The sequence below is a fragment of the Gloeophyllum trabeum genome (genome assembly GCF_000344685.1).
Source record: "Gloeophyllum trabeum ATCC 11539 unplaced genomic scaffold GLOTRscaffold_00009, whole genome shotgun sequence".
In the NCBI taxonomy this organism is placed as follows: domain Eukaryota; kingdom Fungi; phylum Basidiomycota; class Agaricomycetes; order Gloeophyllales; family Gloeophyllaceae; genus Gloeophyllum; species Gloeophyllum trabeum.
In genome coordinates this window covers 542,384-565,836 of record NW_006920418.1, presented here as the reverse complement: position 1 = coordinate 565,836, position 23,453 = coordinate 542,384, and the positions used below count along the sequence as shown (strand labels likewise).

General features: G+C 54.1%; 8 protein-coding genes across 8 annotated transcripts; 5 read left to right on the top strand and 3 right to left on the bottom strand.

The window, feature by feature from the left end:
• Positions 1 to 419: 419 nt before the first annotated feature.
• GLOTRDRAFT_62488 (NTF2-like protein) lies at positions 420 to 2,715 on the bottom strand. Its single transcript, XM_007869183.1, has 8 exons — positions 2,479 to 2,715; positions 2,313 to 2,429; positions 2,022 to 2,263; positions 1,779 to 1,970; positions 1,335 to 1,729; positions 1,038 to 1,282; positions 821 to 952; positions 420 to 758 (listed from the first exon to the last, which is right to left on the bottom strand). Exons 1-8 carry the CDS (start codon positions 2,626 to 2,628, stop codon positions 729 to 731), a joined length of 1,503 nt encoding a protein of 500 aa, XP_007867374.1. The 5' UTR covers positions 2,629 to 2,715; the 3' UTR covers positions 420 to 728.
• Positions 2,716 to 2,895: 180 nt separating this feature from the next.
• On the bottom strand, positions 2,896 to 3,093 carry GLOTRDRAFT_22561 (uncharacterized protein; the record flags this gene model as incomplete). The annotated part of the gene is made up of 1 exon (XM_007868981.1): positions 2,896 to 3,093. A coding segment is annotated over one exon (198 nt), but the record flags the coding sequence as incomplete, so codon positions are not given.
• A 1,441-nt stretch (positions 3,094 to 4,534) lies between these two features.
• Positions 4,535 to 6,818, top strand: GLOTRDRAFT_121922 (uncharacterized protein; the record flags this gene model as incomplete). Its single annotated transcript, XM_007869182.1, has 5 exons — positions 4,535 to 4,797; positions 4,848 to 5,181; positions 5,232 to 5,339; positions 5,390 to 5,925; positions 5,978 to 6,818. The coding sequence occupies 5 exons, from the start codon at positions 4,535 to 4,537 to the stop codon at positions 6,552 to 6,554; spliced, it is 1,818 nt and encodes a 605-aa protein (XP_007867373.1). The 3' UTR covers positions 6,555 to 6,818.
• Positions 6,819 to 7,364: 546 nt separating this feature from the next.
• GLOTRDRAFT_24996 (uncharacterized protein) lies at positions 7,365 to 7,709 on the top strand (the record flags this gene model as incomplete). Its single annotated transcript, XM_007868985.1, has 1 exon — positions 7,365 to 7,709. A coding segment is annotated over one exon (345 nt), but the record flags the coding sequence as incomplete, so codon positions are not given.
• A 1,295-nt stretch (positions 7,710 to 9,004) lies between these two features.
• Positions 9,005 to 10,878, bottom strand: GLOTRDRAFT_121921 (uncharacterized protein; the record flags this gene model as incomplete). Its single annotated transcript, XM_007869181.1, has 4 exons — positions 10,825 to 10,878; positions 9,951 to 10,779; positions 9,380 to 9,891; positions 9,005 to 9,329 (listed from the first exon to the last, which is right to left on the bottom strand). Exons 2-4 carry the CDS (start codon positions 10,743 to 10,745, stop codon positions 9,005 to 9,007), a joined length of 1,632 nt encoding a protein of 543 aa, XP_007867372.1. The 5' UTR covers positions 10,746 to 10,779; positions 10,825 to 10,878.
• A 568-nt stretch (positions 10,879 to 11,446) lies between these two features.
• Positions 11,447 to 14,120, top strand: GLOTRDRAFT_44079 (acyl-CoA dehydrogenase NM domain-like protein; the record flags this gene model as incomplete). The annotated part of the gene is made up of 19 exons (XM_007869020.1): positions 11,447 to 11,497; positions 11,560 to 11,580; positions 11,640 to 11,727; positions 11,784 to 11,986; positions 12,051 to 12,116; positions 12,176 to 12,228; positions 12,294 to 12,381; positions 12,441 to 12,458; positions 12,518 to 12,569; positions 12,624 to 12,837; positions 12,897 to 12,914; positions 13,040 to 13,064; positions 13,120 to 13,289; positions 13,365 to 13,442; positions 13,493 to 13,631; positions 13,689 to 13,720; positions 13,783 to 13,903; positions 13,953 to 13,992; positions 14,050 to 14,120. 19 exons carry the CDS (start codon positions 11,447 to 11,449, stop codon positions 14,118 to 14,120), a joined length of 1,548 nt encoding a protein of 515 aa, XP_007867211.1.
• Positions 14,121 to 14,566: 446 nt separating this feature from the next.
• GLOTRDRAFT_62478 (DEAD-domain-containing protein) lies at positions 14,567 to 17,380 on the top strand. Its single transcript, XM_007869180.1, has 10 exons — positions 14,567 to 15,142; positions 15,197 to 15,342; positions 15,397 to 15,513; positions 15,581 to 15,651; positions 15,710 to 15,818; positions 15,878 to 16,246; positions 16,308 to 16,579; positions 16,634 to 16,799; positions 17,006 to 17,110; positions 17,164 to 17,380. Exons 2-10 carry the CDS (start codon positions 15,256 to 15,258, stop codon positions 17,206 to 17,208), a joined length of 1,341 nt encoding a protein of 446 aa, XP_007867371.1. The 5' UTR covers positions 14,567 to 15,142; positions 15,197 to 15,255; the 3' UTR covers positions 17,209 to 17,380.
• Positions 17,381 to 17,716: 336 nt separating this feature from the next.
• GLOTRDRAFT_62476 (ABC transporter) lies at positions 17,717 to 23,395 on the top strand. The gene is made up of 22 exons (XM_007869179.1): positions 17,717 to 17,856; positions 18,101 to 18,593; positions 18,646 to 19,241; positions 19,313 to 19,494; positions 19,555 to 20,683; positions 20,735 to 20,755; positions 20,810 to 20,837; positions 20,893 to 20,997; positions 21,051 to 21,101; positions 21,154 to 21,217; positions 21,270 to 21,427; positions 21,484 to 21,490; positions 21,540 to 21,669; positions 21,721 to 21,748; positions 21,802 to 21,939; positions 21,994 to 22,253; positions 22,308 to 22,455; positions 22,514 to 22,520; positions 22,571 to 22,782; positions 22,838 to 22,907; positions 22,960 to 23,043; positions 23,097 to 23,395. Exons 1-22 carry the CDS (start codon positions 17,786 to 17,788, stop codon positions 23,285 to 23,287), a joined length of 4,173 nt encoding a protein of 1,390 aa, XP_007867370.1. The 5' UTR covers positions 17,717 to 17,785; the 3' UTR covers positions 23,288 to 23,395.
• Positions 23,396 to 23,453: the final 58 nt, after the last annotated feature.

Below are 23,453 nucleotides of genomic sequence, written 5' to 3'. Positions count from 1 at the left end.
GGAGTGATTTGTGGGTGCATGACCGCGGCCATCAGGATGGCGTTCAGCCACAGCAACACGCCTTGCACTCAATCTTGCGAGCTCTGAAAGGGACAGCCTGAATTGAAGAGGCATTACGTCTTCCGTACTGGAGCCGGGCGCCTCGGCGGGGATACTGTCGAATTCTCGGAGGAAGGGAAGACTGCCCTCGGGCCTTCGCAAGATACCTAGACCTTCATTTAACTCAAACATATGCCAAAGATATAAAGCAACCTTGTGCTGCAAATGTGCCTTGAATACCTATTTCTTTACCCAGTGGTAGTCGCTGAAGCAGCGTAAATGTAGCCAATATTGCAATGCTGTCGGCATTCCGCTCTGATGTTGTCTGGAATGGGTTTGGATCTAGGAGGCACGTTATGATGGGGGATCGCAGTTCTGTATCGACATCTGGGACGCCACGCTAGATTCTCGTACTGCAAATCGGGATCAATTCGACGAGGAAAAGAGATCAGAAGTCGGGAGTCGGGACTATGCAATTGGACTGTATGTATGGATGTATGAATGTATATAAGATACGATGCTGCGCAAGTAGTAATACTACATTCGACGATGCTTGCGATAGATAGATCGAGAGAGAGAAAAGAGAAAAAAAATGCAGCGACGTGTTGGACACCGGGCAAGCCAAGGCATCGGGGGAATTAACAGACGTGCCAAGATGGAGGCAGCCCGAGAGCGTTCATAAAGCGGCATTACAGAAAGGCGTCCCGGGATAGATTCCCCTACGAGCACGATGCGTCATGAGCAAGGCCGGAAAGACGGACTCCGAACAACACAAACGTACCTTAACCTCCTCAAAGTTCCTAACCGCCCGCTCGAAATCCCACCCATTTCCCTGCAAGCAATCCACCGCAAACTTGACGTTCAACCCCGTCCGCTGACATATTTGCAATACCAGCGTACGTTCCGGTTCCGGCTGCAATTCGAAATGCGATTTGAAAAAGGATAAACAGAAACGATCAGCCATGTAAGTCCAGCAATTCACGTCGAAATAGACTCACGATCGGCGCAAGCTGCTCTTGCAGTTGAGGCGGTATGGATTGCTGCGACGGGGATGGTTGGATGGAGTCGCCGTGCTGGACGCGCATCGGCCCTGCCCGCCACGCCTCGTGGCTGGAATAGACCCTGATGACGAGCTGGTCGGACATGACCATGACATCCCACCCATTCAGCTTCGCTCTCGATCCGTCCGGCGAGATGGCGAGCACAAACGACCGGTCGAAGCTCCGCTCGCCTCCAATCGGTTCTGCGAGCTCCATCAGCCAAAGCGCCAAACATTAAAAGCCGAACAGGCTCACCCTCCGTAAACTGCCCATGCACAGTCACCAACAGCAAACTCTCGCCCACCGGCCACGCATCCACGCAGAACTTCTCCGGCGCCCCACCCACATCGTGCTTGGTCGCTGGCAGCGCCACCATCGCGCGCACCGCCGCCTCGGCGCCTACGTGCAGGCTGCGCACCATCTTGTCAAGGCCGCCCGCCATGCGGCTCAGGTTCCGCGAGCCGCCGTCCCCGCCGGTGATCCACGGCGTCCACTCGAGCTTCTTCTGGTGCGGCATCTCTTTCGAGTGCTGGAAGCCCTGCAGGCGCGCGCGCGTCGGGATGGACGTGTTCACGGAGAAGGAGAAGGTCGCAGAGGGGTGATAGGCGTCCATTAGCGACGCGCGTTGGGTGTCCCACACAGAGAAGAAGCTTTGGGCTGGTCAGAATCCATCGAATGTAAGTTGTTGAAGAGACTAACCGTGCAAGGAAACCGCTGACAAGGGCAGGATCTACACCCGTGATGAAAGATGTTCCCATATCACAAGGGAAAGTCGTCGCCGTCGGCCTTGCGGCGTGCGTCGACGATGACGCTTGTGGCGCATCGAACGCAATGACCGTCATCGGCTCCCGATCCAGTACTGTCAACGAGGGGAAGCGGCGTCCAATTTCACTGCACACAGGAAGTCAGCGCTGCGCAATACGGAACCCATAAGTTGTTCACCCTTTGTACTTGTCTCCGCGTCCGTTCTTATACTCCAACTCTCGTACGGGGTTTCCGGTCAGGATCAACTCTTGCAGATGCTCGAGTCTGCCTTTGCGCGTAGAGATGAAGTCGAGATCTCGCCATGTTTGTAGGTTGTTGTTCTCTAGTGATAGGTTGGCGAGTTTCGGGAGATAATGGGAAAGTGAGGAGAGGAGTTGTCCAGATGAAATGTTGTTGTTGGCGAGCGATATTGTCTTTACCTGTCAAATAATAAGGAAAAGTCCTTCCAGGCGGTTGCCTAGTACTTACTTCAGGCTTGAGCTGGGATGCGAGCTTGAAGATGACTGATGATTCTCGTAATGACGATCCCGGTGCTCCTGGTGGTAGAAGATGGTGCTTGCGGATCAAGTCGTCGTCCAGCATTCGCTGCATAGCACTTTAGACATCGATCATTGGAAGCAATAAAAGGCCATACCTCAAGATTGAGAAACTGCGCATCTGCATTATATCGGCTCTTCACGAAGTCCCTCCAAACGTCGAGCGCCTTCTTCGCGACGGTCGGCGTGCGGGGTTCGAGCGTCGGTTTCGGGGAGCCTGTAACAGAAGAGACTGCATTTCTGCGCATACGACCGACCGCGGTCGGCCGCGCTGCTCCGCGGATGACCAGCGGCTCGCCAGTGGCACCTGTCACGCGAGCAGAGAGCTTGAGGGAGGTCGACACAGATCAATGAACAACGTAAGCTCATGTGTTTTCTTTTCACGGATAATGGAGGGGAGGGGGGAAGCGAGCGCAGGACCACGGGCGGCAGGTGCAGGGGGGGCGTGCAGACCAGACCAGCAGTCCTGCACTAGCAACACGCACGTTACGAGAGAGGAAAACAAGTCGTGTATTTACCATTGATGAGCGGCTGGGGCCGGGCGTGTGGTCTTTGTACGCGTCGATCGGGCGAGGTCGGTGCGCGCGGTGCTTGGAAGAGCCTTTGCGACCGCCGGGTTTGTCGGAGACGTCGCGCATGCGCTCATCGCGGTCGATGAGGCCGGCGCCGCGGAGTGCGTTGGCCATGACGGCGCGTGCGCCCGGGGCAGGGGTTGAAGTCATGTTTGCTGACGGAGAAGATACGTCCGTTGACGATGGCGGTGAGGACTACGCAAGGGTCGGGACAGCAAGAACGTTGTGAATAATGGCGAGAAGAGGTCAACGGCGACGAGCGTGACGACGGCGACAACGATAAAGACAAGAGCAGCAGGTTAGGGCCGACAACCACGACGTCGGTGTGTGTGGCGGTGGCAGAAGATGAGTCTTCGGGAGCGCGCACATTGTCTGCTCTTGTTTGTTTCGCGCTACCGGCATATGCCGACTGCATTACCATTTTTGTCCAATGTGGCTGCCGCTGCACACGAATTGAAGACTTCCCGTGGATAATCAAGAGTCTTGCGCATTGCGAGACGTGACTGCTTTTTGACCCTGTTTCTGTGCACAGAGAGGTTTACGGGAAGCTCATGGTTGCTCGCGGCACTCACCCTTCAGGCTTCAGCACGAGCTTGAGACCTGCACACCTTTTTTCGACTGTGTAGAACTTGCGAGAGAATGCTGGTATACTTCATACTCTCGCATCTCAGTTTAATACATGTACCGCACTATAGATGCCAAGAGTCTTCTCATGCTGTCCAATCGATATGCATGATCATCCGGTCTTTGGGTTCCAATGTAAAGTGTTTTGACGCTTTACTGAACCTACCGTATCGTAAGTGCAGCTTGCCTCGAACTTATCTCAAACCCTTATATCTCCAAGTAGATAGAATTATGATACACACAAGAAGTTGATGTCTAACCTAATAACAATATCAATAGACAACCACGAATCTATCAGTGTGATCACTCCAGTATATCTACCTTGACGTGCCGCACGGACGCATCATTCACACTTCCTCTATCTTCGAAGACAATGCAGCGATTTCCGCCCGGTACATTTACACAGGTATACCCCCAACCAGATTACTCAAACTGTGCACTATGGGCTCGCTGATCGAACTAACATAGAACAGGGGTATAGGCCATACTACAAAAGAATCACCAGGTCCACCGCTGCATTTTCTGATTTCACCTGCGTAGATGCCGGCACTTGCCGACAGACCATAGCAAGCCAGTGACAGGTAACGGAGCGCTTGTCACACCGTCACATGTTGTAGGCGATCGCTTTGCGATTATAGCTCTTCGTTGAACGCGAAATACTGTAACGGCTCGCTGGCCCAGGCTAAGACTTCTCCTGATCGTTTTGAACGTAGCAGAAAATAATTGCCTTCGGTCGTCAAACTCTGAGCGTGCCAGCGTCGACGCGTCTCGTCGGAACGACCAACCGAACGACGCAACGGAACGTCGGAAACGCAATTCTCACGAAATAAACGTTCGTCTTGACCGTCACGTCGGTGACTGCTGTTGTTGGTATACTGCCGTCTTGGGGGAAACACCAGCAGAAAGCCTATTATTTCTTCGGCGTCGGCGATTCCCTTATTATCGAGCAGGGGCTGACATGGACAACCCGCAATATTATCAACCGCTTTCTCATGCCCTCAACCCGCCCTACTCGTCGAGCAACAGTCGCTCAGCGCAGTATCAATCATACAACTCCCACGCTAACACAACATCTGCCAACGCTGCGAATGGGGCGGCGAACAACGCCGACGACGACGAGGAAGAAGAGGAGGAGGACGTAGTCGAGGAGGAGCTTGCGGGGAACACCCGTCGCGCGGACGGCAACAATGCCGCCTCGCCAGAGCAGAACAGACAAACAGGGTACGTGCGTTTATCCGTGAGCGTGGAGTACGCTGATCGACGGTTCGCAGAGGTCAGTCGGACGCTGCCCCCGCCCAGCAACAACAGCAGCCAGCCCCTGAACCGCCGAAACCCGCTCCTGATCCCAGCACGTATGCGAAGCGTCGCCCTGGCAGGCCGAAGGGGTCCAAGACGAAGAGGGCAACGCAACCGACCGAGACTGTGGCACCGACGTACGCTGGTTACTATCCCTACGCTGCCCACGCACCGCTGCACCCAACCGGGACTGGGACGGCGCCCCCCCTGCATCCGAGTGTAAATGAAGGCAACCAGCAATACTACGAATTCCAATGGCGCGTCCTCAATCTGTGCTCCGAATTCTACGGAGCCGCGGAAGAGCTAGTGGTGAGTGAGCAAACATCTACTTGCTCCACCCTTCCTGAGGACTCGTGCAGAAAGCCACTCCACCGCTCGTCCTCGCGCAGTGCTATACACACTCACCAACGAGTCCTGTCGACCCGATCTCTATGCTCAACGAAGCCAAAAAGCATTGTGACATCCTCGTGAGTGCCAACTAATCTTCCACCATGCTCAACCCTAACCCCGTGACCAGCTCGCCAACCCTAGCTGGCTCATCCACAACCCACCTCCGCCCATAATGCCCGTCATGCCCATCTTCCACACCTTCCCCCAGCCCCCCCTCTCTGCTCAAGCGACAAGCACGCCTACGACCGCAACCAGCCAAGCTCCCCCCTCCGCGAGTGTCGCAACCACCAGCACCACGACCTCGACGCCGGCCACGACCATCTCGAACCCCCAGTCCTTCGTCATGTCCCTCAGCGGTGCTGCGGCAGCCCAAAGTGCTGGCTACCCGACGCGTCCTTACTATCAGTACAGCGGGGCGTACCAGCCGCAGGCGACGTACTATACCACTACTGCTGCGTCTGGTGTCGGCTCGTCCACTACTGCGAACCCCTCTCTGAGTGCGGGCGCTGGTGGTGGCCCCGCGACGGGCGGGAATTCTGGGACGTGGTCCGATGAGGAGACGGAGCGGCTGAAGAAATTGGCTGAGCAGAGTAAGAGTACGGGATCGAGCGGGGAGATCGAGTGGGACTGGGTGATTAATCAGTGGGGCAATAGCAGGACCAGGTCAGCGCGTTTCTTTTCGCAGGAAGGGGCGCGCATCTGACGCAGTTTGCAGACACCAAATCTTAATAAAAGCCACCAACCTCGGGCTGAAAGAGAGCTCCGGCAGAGGCGTCAAACGGCGACGCGAAACCGAGTCGGGCGCTGGGGGTACCGCTAGCCCAGCGCCAGCTAACAACAACGCGTCGGTCCATCACGACACGTCCAGCACGTCCGCGGCGCCACCCTCCAGCACCACCTCGACTTTCCAAGTCACTACCCATCCCGCCCAGTCCGTGTCGCCCGTGCACAGCCACACCGCCTCGACCCCCGCGTCGGCTCAACCTTCGCCTGCGCTGCACCACCCGCAGCCCCACCATCAGACTCATACCCCGGTCCAATCCCATGCGCAGCCGCACAACACCCAGTCGCAGCAGACTTCCTCTTCCGCATCGCATATGCCCTGGCCGATGCCCACTGTCGCGTCGACGACCTCGCCTGTCATCGCAACCTCTGAGCCGCCGAGGGGGAACTACTACCGCAACCGCGGCAATCCGAGCCAGTCCCCGTCGATCTCGACTTCGAAGCCGCCCTCGGGTGCCGGGGTGACGCACCAGTACATGTACCAGCCCAGCGGCGGGCAAAGGAAATGAAGGCCGACTTTGCAATGAAGAAAGTATAAATACGGCACCCGGCAGGGCAGGAGCTGCTTTCCGTTGATTATAGCTTGTTTTTGTTTTTTTTTCTTGGAGAGCCAACTTGTTACGATCCATCGTGGTGGAATACGGTATATATATTCACGGTGGTGCCGTTCATTGGACTGGCCGCTATAACGAAGTATTGAAGTATTGTCACTGTCTTACTATGTAATTCCTTAGTATCGGCTTATCCTTATTTGATCCTTGGCTTGCGCTCGGTTTCCTGTGCGTGAGGAACGGACTGTAAGGTACATGTTGACTGCTTTCAAGCGCGCAAAGGAATCGGGGTTGCGCATGACCAAGCTTGCTTCCAGCCACCGAACGCAGACAAATATCTGCAAATAAGCGGAGCTGTGTACTGTTTGCGTACTGTCTCACACGAGGCTGAGGAGGACACCGAGACGCTGCTGCTGCAGTTAGGCTGCCACCAAGCTGCCACTGCGACACACGGACCGGTGACGAATGCAAGCTTGGCTGATTATCTCTTTCCGTCGCGATGCTTAATGACACCACGAAATCGTAGTATACTTGGACCAATACCGAAACCGCCTGACCAAAAACTGAAGCCGAAACACAGCGCTGTTTACCATCACAGACAGAGAAGAATCTAGAAACAACATGGAGGGTATCCACAACCAGATGACGAGTACGGGTAGCTCTGACGAATCTTGCACTGGCGGTATGAGCCCTTCGATCGCCTTCAAGGCTGTTGCTGTTTGAACATGTTCAGGTACAGACACCAGCCAATGCTCAGTGTGGCATCTTCTCCATAGTAACTCTCCGCCTTCTGAACTCGAGCGCGAGGCCGTTCGCGCGTCCCTTGAGAAACAGAATGAGCGTCTAAAGGAAATGGAAACCAGTATTCTCATTCCGGAGAAAGGCCTGCAGGAAAAATGCACTGCCCGAGATCTCTTACGGGAGAAAATTCATCGTCAACGATCTGTGCTATCGCCTTTGCGAGTCATTCCCGCAGAATTACTTTCGGAGATATTCGTCCACTGCCTGCCGGAAGACGTCTTCATACCTTGTAGAGCGTCGAGTGCACCATTGGTCCTCACGCAGGTATGCCAGTTTTGGACGGAAGTTGCACTCTCCTCGCCTCGATTATGGTGCTCTGTAATGGTCAAAGCCCAGCGACAGTCGGATATCGACAAGCAAGTGGACGTGGCACGGCAATGGTTTCAAGCGCTCCGGTTTGCTTCCGCTTTCGATTGGCGTTGATCTCCCCAGTGATATCAGCTTCCGTACTGGGCTTGGCCTGCTCCTGTGCGAGCACTCGAGCCAATACCAGGCTCTCAAGTTGCATTGTTATCTGAAAGTGCTTGGTTGCATGGCCCGCTCTCCTTCCCTCATCTCAATAGCCTGGAGTTCAGTTCTCGTGACACTCCCATAGGCAGCTCTCCAAATCTATTGTGTCATTTCAGAGATCTGTCGCTGTTACGGGATTTCTCCACCAACTGGGTGTTATCCGAACATCTGGTCGAATCATGCATTCCACTGGGCAGTTTAACCCTACTGGTGTTATCCGACATCTGGTCTGTCACTTCGTGTCTCGACGTTCTTGTGGAGTGTCCGTCTTTGGAGATTTGCTGCTTGACGTTTGCAAAGCTTGACGACCCTGAGGATGTGGACAATTTCGTGACCCTCGAAAACTTGACGCACCTCAAGGTTACGAGCCTCGAATATCAATCCCTAAATGATATCGCGGTCCATCTGGCTGTCCCTGAACTGCTCCACCTCGCGCTTCATCCATCTGTTAGTGGATCCCTGGGAACACATGGTTCCTGGTGCGATATGATCGCTGAGTCCGAGTGTAATCTCGAGCGCCTCGAGGTGGTAGGGCCCTGCTTTGAATCATGGATGGGGTACGCTGCGCTGTTGTGTCAGGTACCAAGCCTCACAAAGCTGGCTATCAGGGGATGTGGTGGGGATCCGTTCAATGAATTCGCCCATGAGTTCCTCTCTGAAATAAGTGAGAAGGAGCAGGACGGCATCCATCAATACGTCCTTCCGAAGTTGCAAGAGCTGGTGCTGGATGTTGCTTCAATGCAGCTTCCCGACGAGGGGTGTCTGTGGGACTTCCTCCAACCCAGAATTGGACTTAGATCTCCGCACGATGACGGGGAGGACCCAGAAGTTGCGCACCTTCGCAATGTAGATATTAGGCTGCGATCTCCACATGGCAGCAAAACTATCAGGTACTATATGGCAGATGACGGTAGGGAGGTCTTGCAAGAAGAGTCCATGTAGTGTCCGGCTTTCCAGTCCCTTGCTCAAACATTATTGATTCTGTCCTTTTGTGATGCCCATCCTTCAGCCTGTCTCTTCCCTGATTGCCCTTGCTGACGAGCAAATAGTTAAGTATGTACTTCACAGTCTTATAAAATGACTTGACAGGGTGACAATCATGGAGCGCTATCGACGACGAGCTGCAGGATACCCATGAACTCATCGATGAACGCGAGCAGTGACGCACGATCAGCTAGCCCCTCCTTGGCCGCACCCAGCTGTTCATCCAAAGTTCCGTAATACCCTTCTGTGAAGCTGAAATCAATATACAATGTTCCACTCCAGGTATAAATGTGGCAGGTGAGCACTGGGTGGCGAACAGCCAACTTCGGCTGGGAAACCACTAGGAAATCCCTCTCGTTGACTGCGACCCGCTGGGACAGGTGCTGGTCGACCACCCCGAGAGATCCTACCGCTGGTTTGGCGGATACCTTGGGGCCACTAGTACAAACCGGTGAGATAGCTTGCACTATATAATGGCTCACACTTACCCTTCCACTCCCAGTGCGGCCAGCGCAGCCTCCAGAAACTCATGGACCCAGAATGCCGCCCTATCCATCACTTCCCTGTTCTCCTCGACTTGCGCCTGTGTCTCCTTCGCGAGGACCCATAGGTCCTGGAGAAGCTGCTCTGGTCCGAGACAGATATCCCCGGGATGCACGAATCGTTGCAAGTCGCGTACGATGTACGCGGCGAAGCCGATGCTGTTGGCAGCGCGCCAATGGGCTTTGTTGCGAGGGTCGGTGTCCGCGCGCAGATGCCGGGCGCGGAGGTCGACGGGGTTCATGTATCCGGTGTTAATCGAGGGCATACGTCGGACGTAGTTGATGCGGAGGAGACTTAGCAGGGACGCTGACTCGAATATGCTGGACAGCGTACATCCGTGGTTACGGGCGACGCTGCGGAGCGCTTGCACAGAGTCCGCGAGCATGGTGCGTGTGATGAAGCCAGTACCGAGGATGAGTGAGTCCGCCGGATGGGCAAAACGCACGCCGGGCATATTCTGAGTAAGGTGAGCGCGTCAGCATGATATGCTCGGAATGGCGGTTGCACTCTACCAACCTCTCCGACTTTGACTGTTTCAGCGAGCTTGTCGAGCATGAACCTGTCTTCTCGTGACTTCATCGAGTCTAAGGACCAGGGGACCTTGGCGATGTCCGGGAAAGGCTCTGCCAGCCGCACCACTTCGTCTCCCCAGTTCAACTTCTTGTGGCCGCCTGAGCGTAGTATCTGCGCGATCCGTTCGATTAATGAGTCTAATATCTGGAACGACCCTGTTGCGTCAAACACGGCATGTCCAAGGCGAAGGACTATGCCGCATGCGGGACCTCCGCTGGAGGATGGGACGAAATGCGCTTCAAAGAAAGTGGTGGGCGGCCCGGTCCCGGCCTTACCCAGATCGTGCCTTACGAGTGCTATCGCAGCGTCGACGTCTCCGTTGGCTTCACCGAGGGCGTCGCTGCGATCGGTGATAACATCGGAAAGCCAGACATCGACGTCGCCCTCGGATCCGGGGACTTCGTATGCTAGTCTCTTTTCGGCCGAATTCGAGGCACCTCCAGGTTTGGGACAAGCCCATTTCGCGGCAATGGCGGGATGGTCGTACCGTAGGAGACGAACAGCTTGTTTCACGGTACCGTTGTCTATCTTGTAGTTTGTGCTAGTTAGCTGGCAGGATATGATGACGTCGCCATATCCCGGCGAGGCGAAGTTGAAGGAGGCGTAGGCGGACTCGGTTGCCCAGGGAAGGCGATGCCATACTCGGTCGTTTTGGACGGAGGATTGGCAGAAGATCTCATGCGTGGAGGGAAGCGGTGGGGGTGTCCAGGACCAAGGGGACTTCTTGCTTTCTGGCATGGTACAGAGGATACTATGTACAGGACGCAACTCTCTATTATCTTGTCAGTACTAATACCAGTATGTCCCTTGGACTTGCCTTAGATCTACACGTACTCGCGGTTATACAGAGCTTGCCAGTGTGTACCCTCACCTTACAGTTCTTCAAGGTCTATGGCGCAGATGAACAGCTCTTGTATACGATAGTAATCTCGGTGCCGCACGTAGGAAGACGAAAATACTTGTGACTCAAGTCGAGTCTTTCCGAACTTCACCTGCTCTGAGTCTGACAACTTAAAAGTGCTGTGGCGAGCCACAGAACCGGTGTAGCTCCCGCGAAAAGGTCGCAACTTACGAGAGGTCCGGATGATTGGGAACAGCTTAGATTCATTCAATAACCCGAGTTCATAAAGCGAGGTTGAATGATGTCCTCAAGCCGGAAAAAAAGGGGGAGGAATTTCTTGCAAAATCAACGCCGTCTTCGAGTGGGAAAGCATGTAGCGATCAGCTTTGGATCCATGCCGTTTTGTCCGAATCGCTTGGTGGCCTATGTAAGTATACAGGCTGGAAACGCGCCTCGGCGGTTTTAGCGGATGGCCGATGGGATCTTCTTCATGTCGCTACTTCCCGAAGACGCTTACCCCAGGACCGGCAAGCCCGCATCCGTTTGTGGTCGACTTGCAACCGGACCACCACCAGACAAGGAGAGCCATCGTTACAACATGTCAGCACCTAAGGAGTTGAAGTCCTTCAGCCGAGAAGACGTCGCTGTGGTATGTTCAAGGGTTTCTCAAGAGTATTTTTTGGCTTCACCTTACCTTGGCTATTGGCAAAGCATAACAGAGACGGAGATCTGGTGGGTTGCACGTGAAATGGCATGCTGCGGATGTGTACTGAGGTGTGCTAAATCCAAAGTGGATTATAATTGACTCGAAAGTCTACGACATAAGCCGATTCAAGAATCTGCACCCAGGGGGCGCCTCAGTTTTCGATGAAGAAGTCGGTATGTATAGATCGTTAGTACTAGATGAAATTCTGCGATTATATGACACCACCTAGCTGGACAAGATGCCACGGAGGCATTCTACGGCCTCCACCGGCACGAAGTGCTGACGAGACCCCAGTATGCCCGACTACAGATTGGCACAATAAAGGGCGAACAACCGGTCATCTATGATCGTATTCCCGGGGAAGTTAGCAAGGTACCCTACGCTGAACCAACATGGCTTAGTGCGGGCTATCACAGTCCTTACTTCAAAGAGGTACATCTGCAGAGACGCTAGCTTTTGCTCTAGAACCCGCGTAACCTGACTCCTGGGACGTAAGAGCCATAGACGCCTTCAACAGGCTGTACGGAAGTTTGTCGACGACTTCGTTTGGCCTGATGCACAGGTTTGCATCTACCATATATCAAGTGTACAAACTCTACTGAACGAGCCATGTATCACTAGGCAAGAGAAGCCGACGGGAAGCGGCCCAGCCAGTCAGTAATCGATAAAATGGCGTACGTCCTCGCCCTCTCATTCGAGGTAGCAACATTTCACATCCTCACGTACTTGTCGACCATAGTGAGTTAAATCTCCATGCAATGCGGATGGGACCCGGAAAACACCTGAAAGGTCTCAAGTTGATGGGTGGCATCGTTACCCCGGAGGAGGTACGTAGTCGAGCGTGCTCAATTTCTATCCTCCATAGATTGACTAATTCCGCCCGTAGTTCGACTACTTCCACGAGGTGAGGACATCACATCATACAGACAGGAGGACGTCTCGCCTGAAGTCCGTTCTTTGCAGCTGATTATCACTCAAGAAATTGTTCGCTGCGGCGCCCGCGGGTACGGTGACGGTACGTCTCACCAATTAACTCCCTTCGCCAATCTTCATCAATCTTTCGCCCCAGGCTTGAACGCCGGAGCCGTCATCGGCCTCCCCCCAGTCCTGAACTTCGGCTCGCCGGAAGTACAGGCGAAAGTTCTTCCGGACGTCTTCTCCGGGCAGAAGTTCATCTGCCTCGCGATCTCTGAGGCCCACGCTGGGAGCGACGTCACGGGGCTGCAAACGACTGCTGTGAAGACTGAGGACGGGAAGTATTGGATCGTGAATGGGACGAAGAAGTGAGTGCTTTTTTCTGCGGTCTGTTGGGGGATGTATGTCTCACAGTGAAGGCGGGTAGGTGGATTACGAATGGGACGTGGGTACCTTTCCTATGACTGAATCGTGAAGAGCAGTCTTAATTCCAGTGAATAATTCAGATTCTCGCATTAGTGAGTGGGCCCAGTTAGGTACATATCGCCTTGTATACTGACTCACAAACAGTTTCACCACCGGCTGCAAGACCGAGGTAAGTTGTAGCGATATAATGTATCTTGCACCTGCCCTCAATACACACGGCTTAGGACGGCTTCACCGTAATTCTCATCGAGCGCGGCGAAGGCGTTGAGACGAAGCACGTGAAGACTAGCTACTCCCCTACAGCCGGAACAGCGTATGTTACGTTCGACAATGTGAAGGTTCCTGTGGAGAACACCCTTGGCGAGGAAGGGATGGGCATATTCGTTATGTTGAGGTACGCACGGGGGCTGCTTTTATTTGGTGCATATGTCACTGCGGAAGTGGAACTGACGTCTGTGTTGACACAAAGCAATTTTAACCACGAGCGATGGGTGATGTGCTGTTCGTCAGCTAGGAGTCAGCGGTTGATAGTCGAGGAGTGTCTCAAGTGAGTGACGGCACAGAGCTGGCTCCCATCCTCAACTAATCCCCGTCTAGATGGACACAACAGCGTAAAGCGTTTGGGAAGCCGCTCAACTCTCAGGCGGTTATTCGGAGTAAACTGGCCGCTATGATTGCACGTGCCGAGAGCGTGCAGAACTGGCTTGAGAACATCACGTACCAGATGTGCAATATGGTGAGCACACTTCCTCGTGCATCTTGCGCGGTAGCAGTAAGTCTCAATATTCGGCAGAGTTACAAACAGCAGGCATCCAAACTCGCTGGGTAAGTAAGCGATATGAGACACGAAATCAGCGTACTGACCATACCCTGCCGTACGTGATTAGGCAAATCGCCTTTTTGAAAACGTATAGCACAAGGTGCGCGCAGGAGACTGCTCGCGATGCCGTCCAGATTTTCGGGGGACGCGGTATCACACAGTCTGGCATGGGCCAGTTCATTGAGCACGTAAGCCCGTCAGTTGTCGGATACGAAGTTGCGGCTAACCGCGCTCCAGTATCATCGCACTGCGCCTTTCGACGCCTTACTCGGTGGGGGTGAGTACTGCATCATTGAGCGCGTTATCTCAAAGGCATCTGCTAATGTCTTGGCAGCGGAGGATGTTCTCGCCGATCTGGGCGTACGGCAGGCTACCAGAGGAATGCCAGCGAATTCAAGACTCTGATCTTAGATTGCCCGTCATTTATACCCGTAGTCATGACCACTATCTCGTATTTACCAAGTCTGAGTCTCTCCTTTGCTTACATTCTTTTTTTTTGTTCCAGGAGATATGACATTGTAGCTTGCTTCATATTCAATGATATGATAATGTCAGTGAAAATGAGTAAAATGAAAGCAAAGAGCCCCCAGTAAGAAAGCAGGCTTGTAATTGGCCGAAGCCGTCATTTCTTTCCTGCTCTGCGGCCTTGCACAGCCACCGATCGACCCGCTTCACTCCATTCTTCGCGACCTGTTCGCGACACCGGCTTCATTATGGCAGCAGCAGTCCCTGCATCGACTGCGGCACCTGCCTCGAAGGTTTGTCACTTTTGTCGATTCTCATGGACAATGCGTTGATTCTGATAGTTTTCTGGCAGGGCAAGACAAAAGCCAAGCAGCGGTACCTGAAGAAGAAGAAGGAACGCAGAAAGCATAGGAAATCCTCGGCACCGCATACACCTGGGCAGAAGTGGGGTCAAGATGCAGACGAGGGGGATGAAGAGCAGGAGGCAGAGTTGGAAGAAGAGCCTGGGGAACGGGTGGAAGTAGAGCAGGAAGAGGAAAGCAAGGAAGAGAGAAAGAGGAGAAAGAGGGAGAAGAGGGAGCAGAGGCGGAAGGCGAGAGCAGGTGAGGGGGAAGACGGTGACGGCGAAGTCGAAGAGGCGGAAGTCAAACGACCTAAGAAGCGACGAAAACTAGACGCAGAAGAGGCTGAGGCAGTCGCTGAACCTCCCGAAGAAACCCCTCCTGCCCGCCGTTCACCGACTCCTCCAGCGGCACTCCCCTCCTTCCCCCTTCCTGCACTACCCAACGCTCCATCAAAAAGAGACCTCGCGCTACAAGGCTTGGACGAGGCGCTCGTGGGCGCCGAGCTCGTTGATCCGTCGACGACGCTTCCGCTCGGTGAGGACGACGATGATCAAACGGGGCTCAGCGAGAGGACAAAAAAGAGGTTAGGGGAGCTTGGGATAACCGAGCTCTTTGCTGGTGCGTTCTTCCACCTGCACCAAGACGCGCTGCGTATATAATGTCCGTATACAGTGCAGACCGCCCTTCTACCGTTCCTGCTACCGCAGGATCCGGCCAAGCGGGCACTGTATATGCCGTACGACCCGCCGCGAGACGTTTGCGTCTCCGCGCCTACGGGGAGCGGGAAGACCTTGGCGTATGTCCTGCCTATCGTGGAGGTACGCTTTCTGACAAATGTAACTATGACGAAATAGTACTGATTTTCTGCGCAGATTTTGTCCACACGGATAGTGACGAGGCTCAGAGCTCTCGTTGTGTTACCGACGCGAGACCTGGTAACGCAGGTGCGCGAGACATTCGAGGCGGTGGGTAAAGGCCGAGGATTGAAGGTGAGTGACATGTTTACACTACGGGGAGCCTATCGAAGATGATTTATGTACCGCTGCATATCTGTAGATAGGCACTGCGACAGGGCATCACTCTTTTGCGCATGAGCAGTCCCAGCTCGTTGCGGACAAGTCGCTAGAGTACGCTTGCGATCATTATTATCGGAGACTCGGAAAACATAACCTATGTTCTCTGAAGGCTACAAGGCGGTTCTAGCAAGGTTGACATACTGATCTGCACCCCTGGGCGGCTCATAGATCACTTGCATGGGACGCCTAATTTCTCATTGCAGCATCTCCGTTTCCTGGTGAGGACCCTTGTACAGCTCACTATAATATTTGACCTGACAGTCCGTCATACATCAAGGTAGTCGACGAAGCCGACCGACTCCTCGCCCAGTCTTTCCAAGACTGGCTCGCCGAAGTCCTCGCCGCAGTCCGTCCCCCACCCAACCCCCTCCCACTTCCCGTCATATCGTCCGCGCTCCTTCCCTACCCCGACGCGCTCGCCCCGTCCTTCCTCCATCCGCACATCCCAACCGACTTGGACGAGACAAAAGAGCCCTCGTGCCAGAAGCTTCTGTTCTCGGCGACGCTGACAAGCGATCCCGGGAAGCTCAAGGCGCTGGGGCTCAGAGAGGCGAAGTATTTCGTCGTGCGAAGCGCGGATGGGGAGCAGGAGGGCGTTGCGGAGGGTGTCGCGATGGAGAAGTTCACGATGCCCGCGACGCTGAGGGTGCGCACTACCTCCTACTCCCTTTGACTTTTGAGATCTGACGAACAACTGATGGTACTAGGAACACATGATCGTGTGCGAGTCCGCGCTGAAGCCACTGATGCTCCTGTACCTGATCCATCACCACGGCGTGAAAAACGCGCTGGTGTTTACCAAGAGCGCCGAGAGCACCGCGCGGCTGGTGCGGCTCGTCGAGTTCTTCGAGGACGCGTGGGCTAAGGGCCAGGGTGACCGGCGCGCGCGCAAGATCGTTGCCAGAGCATATAGCAGCGACCTCCCGCCCGGCGAGCGGAGAGGGATACTGGAGCAGTTCAGGAAGGGTGAGGTGGATATGTATGTCCTGTTTACCCCGTTAAGTGGTGAGATTATACTCAGAGGGCTACGTAGGCTCGTCGCGTCGGATTTGATCTCGAGAGGGATCGATATTAGCTCGGTGAGCCATGTGGTGAGCTACGACGTCCCGGTGGATATGCGGAAGTATGTGCATCGGGTGGGGAGGACGGCGAGGGCGGGAAGGGAGGGGGATGCGTGGACTCTGGTTGAGGAGCAGGAGGTGAGTCGTTTTTTCTCCCGTGTGGTTTGGTTGTTTCTGTCATGGACGGCGTTTGTCCTTCGCATCGTGCCTCCGACGACGCTTTCGGGCGAAACGTCCGTGGCCCAGAATCACTCTGCTGCAATATCTACCGATATCTGAGCGTACCCAATATCTCTCTATCTGAGGGTCCAATATTTGAAGACTCACGGACATCTCAATGATAGGCCCGGTATTTCAAATCGATACTGAAAGCTGCAAACCACCTCGAACGAGTCAAGAGGATGAGGGTTTCGGAGAAAGATACGCAGGACCTTTCTCCGTTCTATGATGTATGGTTCCGCTCTCTTCTCTAAACTCCCCGCTCTGACCGTCGTTTCCTTAGACTGCGCTTGCGCGCCTGCGCGAGGTATTTTCTCGGGCATCATAGCCAATCAGCCGCCGGTACGATGCGTCGGAGTCGGATCGAAATGCATGCGATTGGGTTGGTCGATGCCGCCGGCTATCCGCGCCCTCAGATACCGATCTCACTTCCCCACCTCTTGGTTCCGTGCAACGATGGGTGATCGGGTGGGAGTGCGTTGCTGTAACATCCTCCTGCCACAGGGTACGACAACTGTATTCAAGTAGTAGCACAGGAGGTCATTAATCGTTACACCGCCTGTTCTTGCGAGACTGTCGTACATTACGTGCCTAATAAATAACTGGCTCAGCACCCGCAGTCCGCTGACTCGCACGTCGGCCAGTAATCTCTGAAGCGGCACAGGCACTCGATATATCGCGCAGCCATGCGGTCAATCCGCAGGAGTATCGGGATTATCTGACTCAGCCAGAGTTACCGATATGGGTACTCTAAATAAACGTCATGCCCGTTTCCAGAGGGGTTTCTTACCCTCTTCCCAAGGGAGGACAGTATATCACCTTCGGACTTCGGCATGGCTCGCTCTGGCTCTCCTGCGTCGAACGACGACGAGCGGACGGTGAAGGACGAAAAGGCGGCAACTTCAATGGATGTGGAGAAGGGGCAGGTGAAGCAGGAGGAAGATTTGCCGTTGCTGAGTTACGATAATCCTCCAAAGTAAGTGATCATCGACCACGAGATGGACGTACACGTCGGTAACGCCGAACAGATGGTGGACGGGAAAGACAGAGCTGACGGCTTTTCTGTGTTCTGTGCGAAGCGGGGCACTACAAATAAATGCTGTATAATACTAGTTAAACATGACATATGTTGCAGCCATTATTTGTGGTGCCATGTTCTAGCGCCTTGCAATGGATCTACGTTGTACTGGCTTGATCTGACCACAACATGTAACTTCTAGATGGCTCCGAGTGCCCTTCGTGCCAGTGGCGGCAGCGCCAGCAACGAACACGCTGGAAACGGCCCCGCTGATCCCTGAAGCAACCGCCGGGTGGTTCAGCTGGTTGACCTTCGGATGGATAACCCATCTCCTTGCTGTGGGATACGCTCGGCCGCTGGAAGCACCTGACTTGTACAAGCTTCAGGATGACCGGTCCGCTGCCCTCATTGCCGATAAGATTCTCAAGTCTTTCGACAGGCGGAGAGAAGAAGCGGAGAGGTATAATGTCCGCCTGGCGTCGGGAGAGCTCAAGCCTGGTTTGGCCAGGACAGTCTGGTGGACGCTGAGAGGAAACAGGAAGGAGAAGGAGCGAAGATGGCGAGAAAAGGATGGGCGGAAGAAGGCCAGTCTCGTTTGGGCCATGAACGACAGCGTAAAGTGGTGGTTTTGGTCTGGCGGCATCCTGAAGGTTATCTCCGATACCGCGCAGATTACCAGCCCGCTGATCGTCAAGGTACGTGGCGGACAGCAGCTCTGCGCCACCAACTAACAAATAGTGTTCGCAGGCCATCATCAACTTCGGCGCAGAATCATATGCAGCGCACCGCTCAGGCGAACGAGCGCCCGGAATCGGGCAGGGCATAGGCCTCGCGATCGGCCTGCTGCTCCTCCAGCTCCTCGCGTCGCTCTGCACGCACCACTTCTTCTACCGCTCGACGTCGACGGGCGTGCTGCTCCGCGGCGGCCTCATCACCGCGATCTACTCGCGCTCGCTAAAGCTGACGAACCGCGCGCGCGGCACGCTCACGAACGGCAAGCTCGTCAACCACATCTCCACGGACGTTTCGCGCATCGACTTCTGCGCGGGCTTCTTCCACATGGGCTGGTCCGCGCCGATCCAGATGATTATTTGTTTAATCCTGCTGCTGAAGAACTTGGGGCCGAGCGCTCTCGCGGGCTACGGGTTCTTCGTGCTCGCGACGCCGCTGCAGACGTGGGTCATGAAGAAGCTGTTTACCATCCGGAAGCGGAGTATGGTCTGGACGGACAAACGCGCAAAGTTGCTGCAAGAGCTACTGGGCGGGATTAAGATCATTAAATACTTTGCATGGGAGACGCCCTTTTTGAAGCGTCTAGCTGACTACCGGACTAAGGAGATGGCGTAAGTGCCGCTAGTTATTGCGCTCCTATATGATATGATACGATGCTGACTGTAACGGAACCTTTGCACAGCTACGTGCGATCGTTGCTACTCATCCGTAGCGCGAATAACGCCATAGCGATGTCCCTCCCTGTCCTAGCTTCGGTTCTGTCTTTCGTCACCTATTCCCTATCTGGGCATCAACTCAATGCTGCTGACATCTTTGCTTCGCTGACGCTATTCCAATTACTCAGGATGCCACTCATGTTCTTACGTACGTCACTTTCGTTTGCTGAATTGGTGGAATGCTTATGATCGTTTCGCGGTTCTGCAGCGGTGGCGTTCAGCGCGATCACGGATGCTATGAATGCAACCGGACGTATCTACGACGTATTCGAAGCCGAGACACTCACTGATACTAAGGTGGTCGAGGACGACCTGCCCTACGCGATCGAAGTTGAGGATGCGTCCTTCACTTGGGACGCTCCGCCCGAAGCTGTCTCTGACGAAAAAGCGAAGAAGGGTAAGAAAGGCAAGAGTACCGCGCCAACAGCAGTGGTAGACAAGGGCGAAATCTTCCAGCTCAAAGGTATTAACATGACAGTGGAACGCGGCAAACTCGTCGCGATTGTCGGGCCCGTAGGTACTGGCAAGACGTCCCTTCTGGAGGGCCTCATCGGTGAGATGAGAAGGACCAGCGGGACCGTCAAGTTCGGCGGGACGGTTGGATACTGTCCGCAGAGCGCGTGGATCCAGAACGCGACTATCCGCGAGAACATCTGCTTTGGACGGCCATTTGACGAACAGCGTTATTGGAAGGCTGTACGCGACTCGTGTCTCGAACCCGACCTGGACATGCTGCCCTTCGGCGACATGACCGAGGTCGGCGAGAAGGGTATCTCACTTTCGGGCGGGCAAAAGCAACGGATCAATATTTGTCGGGCCATCTACTGCGATACTGACATCCAGATCTTCGACGACCCGTTGTCTGCATTAGATGCGCACGTTGGCAAAGCAGTGTTCCAAAACGTTTTGAAAAACGCTCCCCCTGGCAAGACCCGGTTGCTCGTCACTCATGCCCTGCACTTCCTTCCTCAAGTGGATTATATTTACACGATGCTCGATGGTCGCGTCGCCGAGTGGGGCACCTACGATGAGCTCATTGCAAATGATAGTGCCTTTGCCAAGTTCATCCGAGATTTTGGTACCAAAGAGGAGAACCAATTGAAAGAGGAAGAACCGGTCGAGGCTGAGGAAGAGGAAGACGAGGCCAAGGCGGCGGAGAAGAAGAAAAAGTCGGCTGCTGCGAAGACGATGATGCAGGCGGAGGAGAGGAACACTGGCAGTATCAGCTCTTCCGTTTACAAATCGTATATGAAGGCCGGACGAGGAGCAATCGTCCTTCCCGCCCTCTTTGCGTCTCTGGTGCTCATCCAGTGCGCGACGGTACTGTCATCATACTGGTGAGACTTTATCCAGTGTCCGTCCTTGAACCTACTGATGTCGTGATGCAGGCTTGTCTGGTGGCAGGATATGTAAGATTTCACTTGTTGGTTGTCTCAATTTATGTCAAGCTAATTGCGATGCAGGACATTCAACCGACCACAAGGGTTTTACGTAAGTCTCCGTTTTCTCCTGAAGCATCCGCATATGCCCATTGTTGCCGCTGCAGATGGGCATCTATGCCGCGCTGGGTGTATCCCAAGCCATATCTTTCTTCTTCATGGGCAGCATGTTTGCCTACCTCACATATTTCGCTTCGAGGCAACTGCATCGCGTAAGTTGCTGATATCATTTTCAATCACCTGAAGTCTTACTCACCGCACGTAGGCCGCGATCAATCGTGTCATGCATGCTCCCATGTCATTCTTTGAGACCACGGTACGTTTTCCTCGTAACGCGGCTTAATCCATCCAGTCTGACCCGTTTCTAGCCCCTGGGAAGAATCATGAACCGCTTTTCAAAGGATATCGATACCATTGATAATATGCTGGGAGGTACGTCATGTCCACTGATCATATCGTTAGGAATGACCCAATCTTTCTTCAGATGCGCTACGGATGTTCATGAACACGTTCTGCTCTATTATTGGCGCTATCATTTTGATATCCATCATCTTGCCCTGGTTCCTCATCGCTGTCTTCTCCATTCTACTGCTTTACTTCTACGCTGCTCTCTTCTACCGGTCGAGTGCTCGCGAACTTAAGGTACATCTCTTTGGTGTTAGTGTTACAAAAAGCTCACCTATGCTTCTTCTCCCTAGCGACTCGGTAAGCATAGTTGTGCTTCCAGATGGATAAAAGTCTCACTGTCATGCAGACGCCATCCTACGATCGTCGTTATACTCTCACTTTTCCGAGTCTCTGTCAGGGTTAGCCACGATTCGTGCTTATGGCGAGACGGAGAGATTCCGACTCGACAACGAAAAGCGTGTTGATATAGAGAACCGGTAAGTCCTCCTTATGCTCCTATCGTTCTCGACTTACAACCATGGTTTCAGGGCATATTGGTTGACAGTGACGAATCAGGTAAAAAATCATTGTTCCAAGGCTTACTACCGCTAGCTGATAACTGTTTGAAGAGATGGCTAGGAATCCGCTTAGATTTCCTGGGGATTCTCCTCACATTTGTCGTCGCACTGCTCACCGTCGGGACAAGATTCACCATATCACCCGCCCAAACTGGCGTCACCTTATCTTACATTATCTCCGTGCAACAGGTAATGCCTTCGCCCATGAGGCTTCGCGTATGTCTGCTAACACCCCCACGATAGGCATTCGGATGGATGGTGCGACAAAGCGCGGAGGTGGAGAACGATATGAACTCTGTGGAGCGTGTCGTGCACTATGCGGACGAGATAGAGCAGGAGGCGCCCCATGAGATTCCGGACCATGCACCCCCTCCCCACTGGCCGTTCGAGGGGCACGTGGAGATCAAGGACATGGTTCTCAAGTACAGGCCCGAACTGCCGCCGGTTTTGAGGGGAATCACAGCGGACATACGTGGGGGTGAGAAGATTGGTATCGTCGGCCGGTGAGTTGTGCGCTTGTTGGATGAGCGATGGGTCTTGATGAGATTGCTTTGCAGAACTGGTGCGGGGAAATCAAGTATAATGACCGCGCTGTACCGCCTGGTGGAATTGTCGTCAGGGTCCATCGTGATCGACGGCGTTGACATCTCCACCGTCGGCCTGCGTGATCTCCGTAGCAATCTCGCGATCATCCCTCAGGATCCTGTAAGCAGAACATACAAACCGCGGTATTTCTTCCTCCGCTAACCTTCTCGTCTTCTAGTTACTCTGTAAGCTACCGAGACTCTTAACCAGGCGACTGCTTCTCACCTTTATACAGTTTCGGGCACGTTCCGCAGCAATCTGGATCCGTTCGGACTGCACGACGATGCTCGGCTTTGGGACGCGCTGAAGCGCGCCTACTTGGTTGAGGACCGCAAGCAGACATCCTTTGATGGTCCGGACGGTCCGGAGGGTGCGCAGACGCCTGTGAACCGGTTCACGTTGGACAGTCCTATTGAGGATGAAGGGTGTAACCTATCGATCGGACAAGTAAGTCTCTTCTATTTGCATCGTGCTATCTTTCACGCAAGCATTGCCCCGGTAGCGGTCCTTGGTGTCGTTGGCTCGAGCACTGGTCAAAGACACGAAAATCCTTATTTTAGATGAAGCAACAGGTATGTACAGGATGTTCACGCTGTGTGATGTTCGTAACAAAAGCTCCTCTAGCGTCGGTTGACTACGAGACTGACCAGAAAATTCAATACACGATCGCCCACGAGTTCCGCGACCGCACGATCCTCTGCATCGCCCGTAAGCCCTCTCTCAGCCCCATCTTAGCATCCTCACTCACACATTACACCCAGATCGCCTGCGTACCATCATCGGGTACGATCGAATATGCGTACTGGACGCGGGGCAGATCGCGGAGTTCGACACGCCGGCGAACTTGTATCAGCGGGCGGACGGTATCTTCCGCTCGATGTGTGAGCGCTCGACGATCACGCTGGAGGATATCCAGCGCGCGGCGAAGGAGAGGGAGGCGGGGCCGGCATAGACTGTTTTGTATCACGCACTAACGAATAACATAGACACGTTTGTATTTTGCATGTTTTGTAGCGTCAGCTTGGTAGAGTAGCCAGGGGTAATGAAAGTAATGATGGGGTTACGACATACTTGGCTGGACTTAGCAATCAAATATTCAGCGACTGGTGAGGAGACAT